The sequence below is a fragment of the Mastigoproctus giganteus genome, chromosome 2 (genome assembly GCF_048544385.1).
Source record: "Mastigoproctus giganteus isolate SK-2022 chromosome 2, ASM4854438v1, whole genome shotgun sequence".
Lineage (NCBI taxonomy): Eukaryota > Metazoa > Arthropoda > Arachnida > Uropygi > Thelyphonidae > Mastigoproctus > Mastigoproctus giganteus.
The window spans coordinates 201,426,558-201,445,883 of NC_143576.1; the positions used below are offsets into that span (position 1 = coordinate 201,426,558).

The following is a 19,326-nucleotide window of genomic DNA, read 5'->3' on the forward strand; positions in this document are numbered from 1 at the left end:
ATATTTTAAATTTCGAATGAAAAATGAAACATTACAAAACAGTATTTGGAGGTAAATTTGTGACAGTAAAATTTTAGCAAAAATAAAAATTTTTTGCGATGAATATAATCTTTATATTCAAAAGATGGTAATGTTCACGTCAGATGGAGCAAGTGTTATGTTTAAAAGGAAAAATGAAGTAGCAGCAATTCTCAAAAAGCAATACTACATCTACCTGAACAACATTGTGTTTGCACACCGAGAAGATTTAGGATTGGATGACGCATGGAAAAATGTATCTATTATGCAAGATACACAGACATTGCTTAGAGCTGTATACACAATGTTTAGAAGGTCTATCATAAAGAAAAGGAAAATTAGAAGAACTAGCCCAGGTTACAGAACACTGTGTAATCTTTTAGACCATTAAATGAAGTCAGATGGTTATCCAGACATTTTGCAGTTGATGCTTTAGTAAAAAATTATGAAATTTTAACTAAAGCATTTCAGCGACTACTGAGAGTGATTGTGGAACAAGTAAATACATGGACTCTGTTAGGGTAGCTAAGAATAAGAACTGGTGCATGTATACTTTCTTGTACACCAATGCATGCTAGGAGTTTAGTAAATAAATTTGATGAATTTGAGGTATTGCTCAAAACATCAAAGGGAGATATTGTTGGGATATCAGAGACGTGGTGTCACACAGATATAAGGAATGCAGAACTGGAATTTGGGGAGTACAATGTGTATGGGAAGGATAGACAGGATAGGAAGGGAGGAGGGGTTATGCTATTAGTTAAGAAACACATAAAATCCAAGGAAGTGAAGCCAGTCGATATCGCTGAACAGTGCAGTGTTGATTCAGTTTGGTGTGACATAAGCATTGGGAGATCAAAATTGAGAGTAGGAGTGTGTTATAGGCCTAATGACTCTGATGAGTATAATAAGAAACTGTACAGGGAAATAGTGGGCCAGTAAATCAGAGAGTCATAATGGGGGATTTTAATTTCCCAGATATTGACTGGAATTTGTGGGTTGGTCAGTCACACACTAGTAAGGCTTTTGTGGATTTATTGGATGATTGTTTTCTACATCAGCATGTTAGGGAGACAACTAGAGGAAGTAATACTCTTGATCTGATTATCAGTAGTAATTCTTCATACATTAAGAATCTGCAGATAAAGTGGCAGTGATCACACTAAGTGGCAGTGATCACAGTGTGCTGAAGTGGGATTTACTCAAAGAGGTAACTACCATCTGGGGTAAAGGAAGGGGTTTTTGCTTTCGTAAAGGTGACTGTGATGGTCCGAACAGTATTTAAACTCTATACGGTGGGACCAACTGATGATGTTACCAACAGCAAATTCAAAATGGGAGGCATTCAAAAAATTAGTTTTGGAAGCTACTAGGTTTTACATACCAACTAAGAAATATTGTTCAAGAGTTAGGCCTAAATGGATGTCAGATGAACTAATGAGACATGTAGCAGAAAAGAAAAATGCATGGGATACATATAAATTAATGGGTGACATGATAGCCTATGATAGATATAAGCTGGTCTGTAACCAAGTCACAAAGGAGATTAGGTAGGCAAAGCCAGATTATGAGAAATTTTTGGGAAAGGATGCAAAGAAAAACAGCAAAGAGTTCTTTACTTATGTAAACTCTAGAAGGAAGGGGATGAATCAGATTGGTCCACTTGATATCGATGGTTCAACTGTTGATGATCCTGCTCAGGTAGCTAACAAACTAAATGAATATTTTGCATTGACATTCACACATGAGGAGTTATTCAGCGAGGGGGAATGCCAGGGGTGTATTCAATTCTGGCAGTAACCTAGATAATGTTGTAATAACTGAGAGTAAACTGGAGGAGAAATTGTTGAAGATAAAAACAAGAAAGGCACCTGGGGAGGATGGGATCTATCCAGTTATATTAAAGGAGGCACCAAAGGAAGTAAGCAAACCCTTAGCCATAATTATGAGAGCTTCTTTGGAGTCAGGGGAGGTACCCATGGACTGGAGATATGCAAATGTGACCGTAATTCACAAAGGAGGATCAAAGGGCGACACAAGTAATTATAGACCTGTGAGTTTAACTTCTGTTCCAGGAAAATTAATGGAGGCACTGGTTAAAGAAGCACTGCAGGATCATCTAGACAAGACTTCAGTTATAGCTCGGACACAGCATGCTTTTGTTAAGGAAAAGTCTTGCCTGACCAATTTGATTGGATACTATGATGTGGTCACAAAGGAACTGGATGTAGAGAATAACTTTGATATCATATATTTGGATCTTAGAAAGGCTTTTGATACTGTTGCACATGGAAGACTGCTGAACAAATTGGAGCAGTGTGGCATTGGAGGCAAATTGCTGCTATAGATAAAGGGATGGTTGAGTGGGAGAAGACAGAGTGTGGTAATAAATGGACACTGCTCACCATGGACTAATATCATTAGTGGAGGCAACAATCATGGGTCCATTGTTGTTTTCTGTATTTATAAATGATACTGATGATGGTATATCAAGCTTACTGTCCAAGTTTGCAGATGATACGAAGGTTGGCAGAGTTGTTAAGGACATTAATGACGGTACGCTGCTGCAACAGGATCTAGAAAATTTGAGCAGATGGGCTGAGAGGTGGCAAATGAAGTTTAACATTGACAAATGAAAAGCATTAGCATTAGTAGAGGCATATGATGCAAGAAAGCAAGCTTATTCAGCATCAGCCAAAAAAAAATAAAAAAACACACCACTTCCATTTCACCCCTCCGTTCGTTCGAAATACCTGTCCAGTTGAGCCTTAAATTTGTTTAGGCTATCAACTTCAACAACAAATGATGGAAGTCGGTTCCACCAACCAACCACCCACTGGCCAAAGACAAATTTCCGCACATCTATCTGACATCCGTCCTTCCTCAATTTGAATTTATGCCCTCTGAGGTGATTATTCTGAGCAAGAGGAAGAATCCCATTGGCATTGAGCATGCTCAAACCATTCAAAGCCTTATACACCTCTATCAGATCACCTCGCCATTGCCTAGTCTCCAGACTCTGTAATTTGCAAAACTTAAGCCTTTCTTCGTAAGAGCAACCCTTTGTTCCATTCACTAATCTTGTTGCCCTTCTCTGTACCCGTTCCAGCAGCTCTACATCCTTCTTGAAATGAGGCTTCCAGACCTGTATACAGTACTCAAGATGTGGCCTAACCATTGCCTTATACAAGGGAATAATCACTTCCTTATCCCTGCTAGAAAATTTCCTGTATATCATTGACAAGACACCATGAGCTACTCTTGCAGCTCATCTGCACTGCTCAGAGAACTTCATATCTGCCTGCACAATTACCCCCAGGTCCTTTTCATTCTCCACCACTGTCAGTGTAGTACCACAGAGTTCATACGTTGCTCTGGGGTTACTGTTTCCCATATGTAGTACTTTATATTTGTCAATGTTAAACTTCATTTGCCACCTCTCAGCCCATCTGTTCAACCTTTCCAGATCCTGTTGCAGCAGCATAGCGTCAGTAGTGTCCTTAACAATCCTGCCAACCTTTGTATCTTTGCAAACTTGCACATTAAACTTGATATACCATCATCAATATCATTCATAAACACCAAAAACAACAACGGACCCAACACTGAACCCTGAGGAACTCCACTAATAACATTAGTCCACGTTGAGCAGTGTCCATTGATTACCACTCTGTCTTCTGCCACTCAACCATCCCCTTATCCATAGCAGCAATTTGCCTCCAATGCCACACTGCTCCAATTTGTACAGCAGTCTTCCATGTGCAACAGTATCAAAAGCCTTTCTAAGATCCAAATATATAATATCAAAGTTATTCCCTGCATCCAGTTCTTTTGTGACTACATCATAGTATCCAATCAAATTGGTCAGGCAAGACCTGCCCTTAACAAAACCATGCTGCGTCTGAGCTATAACTGAATTCTTGTCTAGATGATCCTGCAGTGCTTCTTTAACCAGTGCCTCCATTAATTTTCCTGGAACAGAAGTTAAACTGACATGTCTATAATTACTTGTGTCAGCCTTTGATCCTCCTTTGTGAATTGTGGTTACATTTGCACATCTCCAGTCTATCGGTACCTCCCCTGAGTCCAAAGTCGCTCTCATAATTATGGCTAGGGGTTTGCTTACTTTCTTTGCTGCCTCCTTTAATATAACTGGATAGATCCCATCCACCCCAGGTGCCTTTTTTATGTTTATCCTCAACAATCTCTCCTCCACTTTCCTCTCAGTTATTACAAAATCATCTAGCTCACTGCCAATGTCTACTTTACCTACGTCATTCTCCTTCCTGAATAACTCCTCATGTGTGAATGTAGATGCAAAATACTTGTTTAGATTGTTAGCCACCTGAGCAGGATCCTCAACTGTTGAACCATCAATCTCCAGTGGACCAATCTGATTCATCCCTTTCCTTCTTGAGTTTAAATAGGTAAAGAACTCTTTTCTGTTTTTCTTTGCATCCTTTGCCAAAGATTTTTCGTAGTCTGCCTTTGCCTGCCTAATCTCCTTTGTGACTTGGTTACAGACCAACTTATATCTATCATAGGCTTCCATGTCGCCCATTAATTTGTATGTATTCCATGCATTTTTCTTCTCTGCCACATGTCTCATTAGTTCATCTGACAACCATTTAGGCCTAAACCTTGAACAATATTTCTTAGTTGGTATGTAAAGCCTGGTAGCTTCCAAGATTAGTTCCTTGAATGCTTCCCATTTTGAGTTTGCTGTTGGTAACATCATCAGTTGGTCCCACTGTATAGAATTTAAATACTGTCTCAGACCATCATAGTCGCCTTTACGAAAACAAAAACCCTTCCCTTTACCTCTGATGGTAGTTACCTCCTTGAGTAAATCCCACTTCAACACACTGTGATCACTGCCACCTAGTGGTTCATTTATCTGCAGATTCTTAATGCATGAAGAATCACTACTGATAATCAGATCAAGAGTATTGCTCCCTCTTGTTGCCTCACGAACATGCTGATGTAGAAAACAATCATCCAATAAATCCACAAAAGCCTGGCTAGTGTGTGAGTGACCAACCCACAAATTCCAGTCAATATCTGGGAAATTAAAATCCCCCATTATAAGACTCTCTGATTTACTGGCCCACTATTTCCCTGTACAGTTTCTTATTATACTCATCAGAGTCATTAGGCCTATAGCACACTCCTACTCTCAATTTTGATTTCCCTATGCTTATGTCACACCAAACTGACTCGACACTGCCCTGTCCATCGATGTCGACTGGCTTCACTTCCTTGGATTTTATGTGTTTCTTAACTAATAGCATAACCCCTCCTCCCCTCCTGTCCTGTCTATCCTTTCTATACACATTGTATTCCCCAAATTCCAGTTCCGCATTCCTTATATCTGTGTGAAACCACGTCTCTGATATCCCAACAATATCTGCCTTTGATGTTTTGAGCAATACCTCAAATTCATCAAATTTATTTACCAAACTCCTAGCATTGGTGTACACGCAAGTATGCATGCACCTGTTTCTATTCTTAGCTACCCTAACACAACCCATGTGTTTACTTGTACCGCAATGACTCCCAGCAGTCTCTGAAATATACTACATATGGGAAGCAGCAACCCCAGAGTGACATATGAACTCTGTGGTACTACACTAACAGTGGTAGAGAACGAAAAGGACCTGGGGGGAGTAATTGTGCAGGCAGATATGAAGTTTTCTTAGCAGTGCAGACGGTCTGCAAGTATAGCTCATAGTCAATGATATACAGGAATTTTACTAGCAGGGATAAGTAGGTGATTATCCCCTTGTATAAGGCAATGGTCAGGCCTCACCTTGAGTACTGTATACAGATCTGGAGGCCTCATTTTAAGAAATATGTAGAGCTGTTGGAACGAGTACAGAGAAGGGCAACAAGATTAGTGAATGGAACAAAGGGTTGCTCTTACGAAGAAAGGCTTAAGTTTTGCAAATTACAGTGTCTGGAGACTAGGCACCTGCGAGGTGATCTGATTGAGGTGTATAAAGCCTTGAATGGTTTGAGCATGCTCAGTACTGATGGGATTCTTCCTCTTGCTCAGAATAATCACCTGAGAGGGCATAAATTCAAATTGAGGAAAGACAGTTGTAGGATAGATGTGCGGAAGTTTTCCTTTAGCCAGTGATTGTTAGTTGATTGGCGGAACAGACTTCCATCTTTTTTTGTGGAAGTTGATAGCCTAAATAAATTTAAGGCTGAGCCGGACAGGTATTTGGAACGAACGGAGGGGTGAAATGGGAGCGTGTTTTTTTTTTTTTTTTTTTGACTGATGCTCCATAAGCTTGCTTTCTTGCATCATATGCCTCTACTAGTGCTAATGCTATCACAAATGAAAGCAATAATTTTGACTTTGGGAAACTCAATGTGATATGCCTTGCAAAAAATATTCACAATTTATTACAAATAACGAAAGTGATGTTATTTCTAAAATATCAGAAGAATATTCGAATTAAAATTTATAATTGCTGAAAAAACTAAAACTGGAACACTTAAAACTTTCAGAGGTACTTTAAATTTCGTACTTACAAATTTAGAGTTTTGTAACATCCGTTCTCTATGATATTATGGGAACATTTCAAGCATCAACTGGAGACTGCGAGCGAGGATTTAGCACTATAAATTCAATTAAAACAAAAAAAAGTGAAATAGAATACATGAAGATCATTTAAGTGACCTTATGACAATCAAATTGCTTTTAGCTAATTGTGCAACAATAAATGTAGATGATGTCTACAAAGTATGGACTTCTGCAAAGAACAGAAGAGAAAAATTCCAAGAAAAATAAATAACTAACTGTAAAGTGTAAATTTATTGTTACTATTGTTATGTTGTGTTATTGTTATGTTATCTTTATTGTTATGTATGTCCCTACTTATAATTAAAACAATTTGTAAAATATTGCACATATTTAACCTTGTCTGAAAATTTTTTACTTGGGTGCATTTCTGCACTGCGCAGCTATAAGAAAAATTAGAGGGAACATTGCTGCCAAGAACACCCAGCTTACTCATGAGCATGCCAGAGGTGGAAAGAAGAGAAAGAAATTTCATAAAAAGCCAGAAGTAACTCTTAGTTGGCAAGAAAATATGGAAGTCGAGGAGGAGGAAGTAGCAGTTAATTCGCTCTTGGAACTCTTTGCAGAGGAAGAAATGTACACAAGACAGCATCCATACTTCCCTAAAAGAGAAAACTAAGCCTTCAGCAGCTTGGAAGCCACCAGATGGACCCACTAAGCCAAAATAATAGCTAAATTCCTATTGTGGATTCTGGCAAAATACTGAAAACATCAAGGCCCTCCTGCAAAATCATGTGCCAGTTTGTTTTTGCTTGCAGGAAATATATTTGAAGGCAAATGAAAACACATTTCATAATATTACAATCATATGTAAGGATGGGGATGGACCTGCCCGTAGAGGTGTTGCCATCTTTGTGGGCAACCAGACCCCATTCCAATCTGTGCCACTTTCCATTAACTTAGAAGAAGCAGCAGTTCATCTTATGGTTGGGTTTTTATTAACAGTCTGCTCAATTTACTTGCCACCTGGAGCTGACATTCCCCAGAGTGACCTTGATGATCTCATAGTGCAGTTGCCTTGCCCTGTCCTACTTCTCGGAGATCAGTGGACATAACACCTTTTGGTGTAGTGCTGATGTTAATGGAAGGCAATGTGTCATAGAACATATTCTCACTCACAATAACTCTCTCTTCTAAATGTGGGAACTAATACCTTCTTCCACATGCCTAGCTGTATGTTTTCTGACATTGATCTTTCTATCCGTTCCCCCCCCCTCCCTCCTCCCTTCACTTACCTGGGAGGTAGAGGAAAACTCTTGTGGAAGTGATCACTTCCCAGTGGTAACCTGCTTACATAATGGGAGACCTTGTCTTCCTTTTAGGTTATCATGATGGAAGATTGATCAGGCTGACTGGAATGCCTTTCAACATCTGGCAAATTTTGACTTCACCACAAATCAGTCAGGAGTCTATCAGTGATGTAGTTACATACATCACAGAAAGTATTGTCCATGCAGCTGTAATCGCTATTCCAAAAACATCCATCTGATTTCAGCCATTTCCAAAACCATGGTGAAATCCAGAATGCACAGCAGCAAAAATTCACAAAACAGAGCCTGGGGGGGGGGATATTCCGGCGATATCCCACCACAGCCAATCTTGTAGCTTTTAAATGCACACACATTCCAATGCATGTCTTACCTGATGTCAGAGTCGAAGGGAGTTCTGGATCCGTTTTGCATCTTCTATTACTCAGGCTGGATTTTTTCTGGATTTTGTCCTACGACAAAATCCAGAAAATGAAGGGAAAATACACAGCACATCCCTCTTCAGTCCTGGAATATAATGGATGCTGGATATGGTTGGATCTGCACTAATGCAGATCCAACTGCAATAGCCAATTGCTCTTGAGGAGACTTTCTAACATCTCAGCAGTATCATTTTACTGCTCAGAGTTCCTGGTCTTTAAATGTAAAGCTGAAAAAAAGCCTTTAATTTTACATCCAGGGGTGTTTACCCATACAGTGGCTCATTTACTATTGAAGAGCTGAAAACAGCTCTCACCGTTACGAAGACTAGTGCCATTGGACCAGATGACATCCGTTATGCAATGATTAAACACTTCTCACCAAAATCTGTGATCCACATGCTCTTCCTATACAATATAACCTTTCTTGAAGAACAGTTTTCAGACACCTGGCACAAGGCAACAACTATTCTTGCTTTTGCTAAGCCAGGAAAGGATCCTAAATTTCCAAAAAATTATCGACCAATTGCTCTGATTAGCTGTTTGTGCAAAATTTTAGAGAGAATGGCCAATACTTGTCTTTTGTGTTACTTCGAATTTAATGACCTTCTCTCCCGTACTTCCGAAGAAACAGGTGTGGCTTCCGAAGGAACAGGTCCACTTTAGACCACTTAATTAGATTGGAAATGTCTCTTCGAGATGCTTTCCTTAAAAGAGAATACCTGGTGTCTATACTTTTGGACAAGGAGAAAACACAACACAATTTGGAAATTTGATATTTTAAGAGACCTTTATAAACTTGGTCTAGGGGTCACCTTCCCATTTTCTTAAACTTTTTAACCCGTTGCCTGTTCCAAGTTAGAGTAGGATCCACCTGTTCTTGGTCCTTTTTGTCAAGAGGAGGGAGTACCACGAGAATCTTTTTTACCATTTAAGTGAACTCCATTACTGTACAACTTCCTCCGACCATAAACAGTGTATTCAGCATATTTTCCTAGTCATGTGACATGAGGGTTATTGAGAGACAATAACGATTGTCTTGTTATTGTCTCTGGATGCAAACCGTTTGAGAAGACGGTTTGCATCCATTTTTGTCGCAAGCATAACCTTCACACCGAACCTGAGTTAAGACTTGGACAAAGCACCATTCCAGTAGTAACAGAGACAAAATTCTTGGGACTCAGTCAATAAAAAGTTGACATTCCTCCATCATATTCGTCAACTACACATCAAGTGCACAACAGGATTGAACATTCTTCGTGTTCTCTCTTCTACTTCTTGGGGTACAGACCAGTGCACTTTCTCAGTCTGTATTGTGGACTCGTTTGATCAAAATTAGATTATGGGTCTCGGGTGTAGGCATCTGCCAGAAATAGCATTCTTCGGTGGATTGACCCTGTTCACCATCAGGCTATCCATATTGCTACTGGAGATTTCAGAACATCTCCTGTCCAAATTCTGTGTTGAACTAATGAACTATTGTTGTCCCTTTGCCAAAAACAGTTGTCTCTGCAGTATGCTATCAACCTGAAATCTCTGCCAGACTATCCCACATGGACACTCATTTTTGAGCCATGCTGGAAAATCTGTGCAACACCCATGAGACTGCCTACTGTTCATTTGGTATTTGTATCCAAGGTCTATTCAGAAATTTGGACATTACGGTGGACAGTGTTGCCCCATCACCTAGGCAATCCCTTCCACCCTGGCATGCTCATATTCCCACCTGCAACTTCTCTATTGTCGCTCATGCGCCATAAAAACTGGGGGAAGAATAGTACTCTATCTGCTGTCTACCTGCAGCTCTTCTCAGAACACTGATTTGAGCATTCTGACTTCTAAAAAGTTGTTCTAGCTTATTTCTGCATAGGACACAGTCATTTCACGCATGCTTTTTTGCTGAGGGCTGATGACTCTCCTACGTGCAAGCATTGTGACACCATTTTAACTGTGAAACATGTCGTTATTGAGTGTCCTAGATTTTTAAATGCCTGCCGTTTATGTTTTAGTGTTTTTAACCATCTGACTGAGCCTTATACACTCAGTCAGATTTTAACTGACAAAGATGATATGTTCACAATTTTTTACTTTTTAAAAATTAAAAACCTTTATACACGTATGTGTGTTTAGTACGCATTATGTATATTTCTATTTTTGCTTGATTTTATTTTTATCTAAATTTACTTGTGTTTTATTATATTTAAATATTGTACTTTGCACATCATGGCCTTAGTCGCTCATGCCCCATAAAAATCAATTTTGCTAGCAGGAATAAGGAGGCGATTATACCATAGTATATGGCAATGGTCAGGCCACATATCTTGAGTACTACATACAAGTCTGCGGGCCTTATTTTAGGAAGGATGTAGAGCTACTGGAATGGGTACAGAGAAGGGCAACAAGAATGGTGTGAGGGGAACAAAGGGGCATTCTTAGCAATAAAAGGCTTTAGTTTTGCAAATTGCAACATCTGGAAACTTAGCCACCTTGCATGATGATCTGATTGAGTGTGTTTTGAATGGCTTGAGCAAACTTAGTGCTGATGGGATTCTTCTCTTGCTTGGCCTATGCACATGAGACAACATAAATTCAAATTGAAGAATTTTAAAGGTTGCAGAATAGATATGTAGAAATTTCCCTTTGGCCAATGGCTGGTTTGTTGCTGGAACAAGCTCCCTCCATTGCCATGTAAGTGGATAATTTGAATAAATTCAAAGAATAACTAGAGACAAACTTGGAGAGAGAGCGGATAGGTGAAATGAGATTTTTTTTTTTTTTTTTTGTTTATGCTGTATAAGCTTGCTTTCTTGCATTTGCCACTCCTAATAATAATAGGTCATGGAAAATATCAAGTAGGGGAAGAATGTACTTGTAGCCGAAATTAATTCCGAAAGCCTAAAGGGAAAATGTAATAACATGATAACTTGTGATAATTCAAAGGTTATTTTCCGAAAGCAAAGTTCTAGAAAATTGACCACATTAATTACGTCAGTATATAAAGAGGGAAATGAAGCTGAATATTGATTTGCAGAGGAATTTCACTTCAAGTTTTAGGTAAAATCTCTATAAGTATCTTAGAGAAGAGAATTAGGAGCATTGCCATCTAACCTTGAGGAAGAACAGTACGGTTTTAGGCTAAAAAAAAAAAAAAAAAAAAAAAAAAAAAAGCCAGAATCAAATATTTGTAATAATACAATTTATAGGAAAAGTGCAAAAATTTGGCAGAAACCTGCATTTAGGACTTTGCTGAGCTTGAAAATGGGTAATAAAAAGTTTGTATAAAAATAGCAAATTTCAATGATATTTGAAGAAAACACTGGAAAATGATCTAAGATTAAACTTGTAGTGAGGCAGAACTGTTCGTTATTGCTACTTTTTTTTTTTTTTTTTTTAAATAATTAACATAGACCAGTTAATAAAAGAATGTAAATGGCAAACAAAGTTTAGTATGGGATGAGTATTTTGCATCTACATTCACACATGAGGAATTCTGTAGGGAAGTGGAGGATTGAAGCTTATTAAACTCTAACAGGGAGTGTAATGATTTTGTAATAACTGAGAGCAAAGTGGAGGAGAAATTGTTGAAGGTAAACATAAGGAAAGCACCTAGGGTGGATGGGATCTATCCAGTTATATTAAAGGAAGCGGTAAAGGAAGTAAGCAAACTCTTAGCCATAATTATGAGAGCATCCTTGGACTCAGGGGAAGTCCCCATTGACTGGAGATATGTAGCTGTATCTGCAGTTCACAAAGGGGGATCTAGGGGTGACACAAGTTAGTTTAACTTCTGTACCATCTAAAATAATGGAGTCACTGGTTAAAGAAGCATTGCAGTATCATCTAGACAAGACTGCAATAATAATTCAAACACAGCATGGGTTTGTTGAGAGAAATTCTAGTCTGACAAATTGGATACCATGATGAGGTTATAAAGGAACTGGATGCAAAAAATAATTTTGATATCACATACTTGGATTTCAGGAAAGCTTTTGATACTGTTGTGCATGGAAGACTACTCTACAAATTGGAGCAGTATGGTATTAATGGCAAGTTGCTACAATGGATAAAATGATGGTTGAGTGGGAGAAGACAGTGGTAATTAATAGATGCTACTCTTCATGGACTAATATTATTAGTGGAGTCCCCCAGGGTTTGGTGTTGGGCCCACTGTTGTTTTGTATATTTATCAATGATATTGATGAAGGTATAACATGCTTAATGTCCAAGTTTTCAGATGATACAAAGGGTGGCAGGGTTGTTAATGACAGGAATGGCAGTGTGCTACTGCAGCAGGACATAGAAAAGTTGGGCAGATGGGTTGAGAAGATTTGCAACTGAAGTTTAACATTGACAAATGCACTGCTGCATATGGGTAGAAGTAAGCCCAGAGAAACGTACCAACTGTGTGGTACTACACTTAGGGTAGTAGATAATAAATGAGATACCTGGGAGTAATTGTGCAGTCAGATATGAAGTTTTCTAAGCAGTGCAGACAAGCTGCCAGAACAGGTCATGGGGTATTGTCAATGATATACAGGAATGTTGCTATTAGGGAAAAGGAGGTGATTATCCCTTTGCATAAGGCAATGGTCAGGCCACACCATGAGTACTGCATACAGATCTGGAGGCCTCATTTTAGGAAGGATTTAGAATTATTTGAGCGAGTACAGAGATGGGCAACATGATTGGTGAGGGGAATGAAGGGATTCTTTTACCAAGAAAGGCTTAAGTTTTGCAAATTGCAGAGTCTGGAAACTAGGCACCTGTGAGATGATCTGATTGAGGTGTTCAATGGATTTAGCAGGCTCAATTCTGATGGTATTCTTCCTCTTTCTCCGATTATGATTTGAGGGGACATAAATTCAAACTGAGGAAACACAGTTGTAGAATAGATGTGCAGAAATTTGATTTTAGCCAGGGGTAGTTTTTTTTTTTTTTTTTTTTTTTTTATGAAAACCCCAAACACGGGAGGTATTAGAACCTATAGTGCATAGTACCGTGCTTGGGTTGGAGGTTGAGAAGATATTTGTTGACATTAGACTTGAATTCTGTACACTGTAATTTTCGGGAAATACATATGAAGGAAGGTTGTTCCAGAAAACGGCAGTTGAGTGAATAAATGAGGAAAATGAAAATTTGGTTCTGTGAGTTTGAAGTTGGTCAGTAAATGGATGTTATTTGTTAGTTGATTGCTGGAACAAACTTCCATCTGTTGTTGTGGAAGTTGATATCTTAAATAAATTCATGGTTGAACTGGACAAACTTTTAGAGGGAATGGATGTGTGAAATGGTGTTTTTTTTTTTTTTTTTTTTTTTTTGGATGATGCTACATAAGCTTGCTTTCTTGCATCAACTACTGCTACTAGATGCAAAAGTTGGATCATCATTATATGTAGATCATTTTGTGGTATTGTAGCTTGGAAGATTCTCATGAACTTGTGAATAAAATAGCAAAAGGTTTAGACAGTTTAGCGTTAAAATTATAATTAGTTACAAACATAAGCTTCATAGCTTTTTAAGTTTTTAAGCTTCATAAGTTGGGGGAGTGAAGGAAAATTTAAAGTCTAGATTACTTAACTGAAAAATGAAACTACTTAGTAATATTTTGCATGTAGAAACAGTCTGTTTTTAATGAAGATGGATGATTAGACATGGATATAAAGAATAATAAGTAAAGCAGTTAGCTTAGAGAGCCAGCTGAACAAATTTGTTTGGGACATAAGAGAAACTTACTGTTTATAACCTAGTTTTTAAGCCAGTTTAAACATATGAATCTGAAAGCTGAGTAAGAAGTAAAGGATTTGATCGCAAATTTAATCCTCAGAAATGAGAATTTTAAGATGGAGTTAAGTAAACTTAAGATGGTATGAGCATGTCAGCTTTATTCATGCATGATGTTGATAATGTAATAAAGAAATGGTTCTGCCTGTACCGCCCCGCCCGTCAGTCATTGCAGGGGATGGTACAGAAAGAACTATGACACATCCGAGAATTATCCATTTCTTTAAAAAATTAGACATATTATTCTATGCAAAAAATTAGTTATTTTAACAGCATTGGAGCTTGTCACTGGTATTTGAGGTATATGTATATTTTTTTATATAGAAATGTGTTAACATTTATATATTAACTATCCATAGTTGTTACTCTGTGGGTTTGTAACTTGGGTCAGTGGTAGAGCAGCGTTAATATGAAACAGCATTGGAGTGGTGTTATTTCTGATGTTCATGGACTCTAGAGCGATGGTAGGAAGTGCTGTGGAGAGGTGAGTCTTGCTACATGTTTCATTCTGAATGATTTGTTTGGGCATGGAGATTGCCCAGAGAGTGCTTATTTTTGAATTGTTTTGTCTCAACCATTAAGTTTGGTTGAGGTGGTCTGATGGTATGGCTGTTTCTGCTGGTTCAGACTTAGTCTGTTGGTGGGTAATGCCTGAAACCATAAAGTCCATGACCTACTTGTGTGTTTTGGGCAGTTACAATCTTCCTACAATGTGGCAGTGCCACACTTCATGTCTTACAGTGAGGGTCATACAGGGCTGTTGTGTGGACAGTGAATTGAAAAGTTGTGTTATCCAGTGTAGATCTTGGAACTTAACTCCCCATTGAATGCTTGTGGGATGAACTGGTGTGCTTGATTAGACTGCTGCCAAAATGTCCTTCTAAATTGGCTCTTACACTGCTGGATTTTATAGGAAAAATGGAGGCAAATTCAGACTGACGCCCATCAGAAGTTGTTAGAAAGTATGCCTGGTAGGGTTGAGGCTATGTGTTAGATTTTTTAATTAAGTCCTTTTTTACAATTACATGGGCATATCTAAATACTTTTGCCCATATAATGTGATATCCAATAATATGTAAATAAATTTGTATAAATAAAAAAGCTAGATTGAGAAGCAGTGTATTTATGTTGAAAATATCACTTGCAATTTAATAAATAACTCTCCTGGCAGAATGCCAGCATCCTGTGAGCTACCAATAGTTTTTATTTTTGATGTCATTTAATTGTACAGTTAAGTGGCAGTTATGCTAGTTGAATGCAGTAGTGCTTTTGGGAGATTAGTTTACGTGGAATGTGCACTTGACATTGGATAAGATTGAAAGAATATACAGGGCGATTCTAAATTATTGTCAGGGTTTCTATGGCCTATAATTTTCAAACTGGAAGCAACAAAATAAAACTGTGTAACTCAAAGTTTTATTGCCTGCAGAATGCTAAACAACTTCAACATGCACTCTTTCATGGCACGTAAGCTGTCCAAGAGCTATTCAATTTCCCCTCCAAGTTTTCTCCAGCATTTGCGGTGTAACTGTTTCGATCACAGCAACAATTCTGAGCTTCAGTTCATCGAGGAGGTCGCAGGGGTCTGGTATAAAATGTCCTTCACGTATCCCTACAGGAAGAATCAAGCAGCATAAGATCGGGTGAGTGCTGAGGCCACAGAATCGATCCACCACGCCCAACCCCAGCGCCCAGGAAAATGCATTTCAAGAAATTCTTGGACAATAAGAGCCGGATGTGGTGGTGGTGTACCATCTTGCTGGAACACCACATTTGGTTGATCATTTTCCAACTTGGGGTAACAGATACAGCTGTAGCATGTCCAGATAGGTCACCACTGTCACTGTTTTTTCTGCAAAGAAAAAGGGCCCCAAAACTTCCGAACGTGACAAAGCACAACAGACATTGACCTTTGGACTATTTCTTTCGAATTCTCGAATGGCATGAGGGTTTTCTGATCCCCATATTCTGAAGTTATGACAATTTACCCTCCCTGATAGGTAAAATGTTGCTTCATCACTAAATCATCATCTCTGAAGGTAATTTTCATCAGCTTCGGCATTTAACAAAATGTCTTGGGCAAATTGGAAATGGCGGGGTTTATCGTTCGGCTTTAAAGCTTGTACAATCTGCAGTTTGTAGGCATGGAGGTGAAGGCAGTTATGAACAACCCTCCAAACAGTCGTTTGTGATATACCTAACTGCAAAGAAGCTAGTCTAGTTGATTTTTGTGGGCTTCGAGAAAACACTTCGTGGATTCGATCAACATCTTCCGGCGAAGTGCTCGGTCTTCCTGCTCCTTTTTCGGTGCAGAACACTACCAGTCTCCCGAAATTGCTTTAACCAACATCAGATAGCATTATCTGAAGGTGAATCTTTTTCATACTGAGTTCTGTAATGATGTTGTGTTACTTTGTTGTTTCTGATTTGAAAATTATAGGCCACGGAAACCCCAACAATAATTTAGAATCACCCTGTATGTTATTCTTTCTACAGATTTAAGACTGAAATTGTTTAAAAAAAAATTTTAATTATATTTTATTTTAAAAATATTAGCTAGCTGACCAAGTTTTTAATTTTTTTAATCCAGTCTTAAATCTGTAGAGTATTTTAATCTATTTAGGATAATTTTTCTAAAAGGCATGCTAATAATTCTGGTATACACTGACTGCAGAAAGGAGTGAAGTGTCTTTTTTTACTACAATTTCTGTTGTTTATTTTCTTTTGGCAGGTTTCTTGGATGCAGTACACGTTGAACTGTGGGCACGTTCCTGTTTATAAATCTTGTAGTAATTTTATTACTTGGAACTTTGAGCTTGTTGCTCATATGGAAGATTTTGGTGGTTTGGAAACTGATGTCCTTATCAACTTTCTTCAAAAATCTGATCTGGTCATTAGAGATGAAGTAACAGTTTTTCAGTAAGTGATTTTACTTTTATATTAAAAAAAAATGACGTATAGGTTTGTGCTATAGCATCATGTATGTATGTAGCCAACTACTAAGTAGTTACAAATTGGCATCATTTAAATATATCTCATATTGTGAATGCCTTCACAACTATTTGCTATGATATTGCACTACCTCGAATAAGTAACGCTTCACCAATGGAGAAGACTACAATTACTTATTCTTGGTGGATACCACCACTCAGACTGCACCGTTTCAGAGCTTATTGGCTCTTCATCTGTGGGTGGGCAGGTACCCTGGTGTTGCAATGACAACCCAGTTGCAAAGAATAACTCCACGGTATGAGAGATGCCTGATGGTGGTTGTGAAGGCATTCACAATGAGACATTTAAATGATGTCAATTTGTAGGTGGCTACTTATAAACAGGCACCTCCGTAGCCCGGTGGGAAGGAGCAGCAGTGCGTAGCACACGCTTCTTGATTAGACTGGGGTTTGAGCCCGTTACCACAAAATACGGAGGATGCAGAAAGATCAGGAATGACTACCACATATTCACGGAACAATATAGCCTTAGTTGCTAATGCTCCTAAAAACCAAATAACAAACAGCTACTTATAAACATGATGCTATAGCACAGACATTTACTTAGCTAACTACTTTGTAACCTGAGGGTGCCTCCGTAGCCAGGTGGGCAGGAGCAGCAGTGCATTGCACACTCTTCTTGGTTAGACCGGGGTTCTAGCCTGTGACCACCAAATACGGAGGATGTGCAAAGGTCAGGGAATGACCATCGCATATCCCCGGAGCAATATGGCCTTAGTTGCTAATGCTCCTAAAAACCAAATAACAACAACGTAACCTGACGCTATTGCCCTAAACAAATTATGTAATTCTCAATTACTGCACACCATCAGGCATCTCTCATATTGTGGAGTTATACTTCGCAGCTGGGTTGTCATCATTGCAATACCAGGGTACCTGCCCACTCACCGATGAAGAGCTAGTAAGCTCTGAAACAAAACGGTACTGTCTGGGTGGTGATATCCATCAAGAATAAGTAACAGTAGTCTTCTCCAGTGGTGAAGCGTTACTTATTCAAGGTAGTGCAGTATTATGGCAACTCGTTGTGAAGGCATTCACATTACGAGATATATTTAAATTATGTCAATTTGTAACTACTTACTAGTTGGCTACGTATAAACATGATGCTATAACAGAAACCCATACATTAGTCAACTTCTTCGTAACTTGAGACTATTGCCCTAAAGAAGTTATGTAGTTAAAAAATGAGTAAATGCTATTATTAAACAATTTGCTTTTATAAATTTTGGGAACACTGATTCTGGCATTGTGTTTGTACATTAGAATTATCTTGCCCTATTGCTCCTTTCAGTGTGCAATACACTACAGAAAGAACATAGATTGCATTTTCAGTGGATAAGGTGCATCAAAAGAATAATAGGTGAAACCCAGCCATGTGAAGTAGGAAGACTAGTTTTTTGTTTAGTAGGTGGCTAGAATTAATAACTGGCTGCTATCTAGGTATAACATTTGAAAATTAAGACAAACAAAAAGATACCATTTCATCGGTTTTATTAGTATAATTTTTATGAATAAGTAATGTTAATATAATATCTTGTAATTTTTCTCATTGAGGGCTGATAATTTATAAGTTTTGTGGGCACAATTAATTATTGCATTGTTGAATATTATGTGGATTCTTAATGAAATAATGCAAGAAATCCTGATGATGATTAAAGCAAATAACAGGTATAAGAGTCTTGTTTGAAATCAGAAATTTTAGTTGAAAGGTTATGATTATTTAATTCAATTATGGCAAATCATTATATTCATTTGATTATACTCATATAGTTGGACACTCTCCAATTTATAACTCTTCTGTTTTACTTGTCCTCTTGCTAACCATCCTAATAGTTTTTTGGCTTTACCATTAAATTTGAAATTCTTAAAACAATTAGCCTGTAGTTAATGGATTGGTGCAAATTGAAATTTAAAACAAATTGAAACAAATAAGTATAAGAAGTAAATAAATGTGAAAATAGATGTAGCATTTTAAAGTGAAGATGATGATTTTATGTGTGCTGAATGTTTATTCTCATCACATATTGAAAATGTAATCTTCCTCTGAGATGTGCTAATTATGTAGGCATGTTGTTCAAAAATGTTTCCTGATAGTGAAATAGCAAAAAAAAATAATAAATAAATAGATATGGAGGAAAAAACCCAGCAAGCATCATTAAGTGTAAATGAAACTGGATAGAGAGGGAAAGAAGAGGTGTGATAACTTTGAAAAATGTGCCATTTTTAGATGCATTAGCATA

General features: G+C 38.0%; 1 protein-coding gene across 1 annotated transcript in view; it reads left to right on the forward strand.

Moving 5' to 3' along the window:
• Tango10 (transport and golgi organization 10) overlaps positions 1-19,326 on the forward strand; it is a 102,695-nt gene that overhangs the window by 49,758 nt on the left and 33,611 nt on the right. Inside the window, exon 4 of the mRNA XM_090390131.1 lies at positions 16,807-16,994. Within this exon, the coding sequence (XP_090246257.1) occupies positions 16,807-16,994 (188 nt within the window). The remainder of the gene's footprint in view (positions 1-16,806; positions 16,995-19,326) is intronic.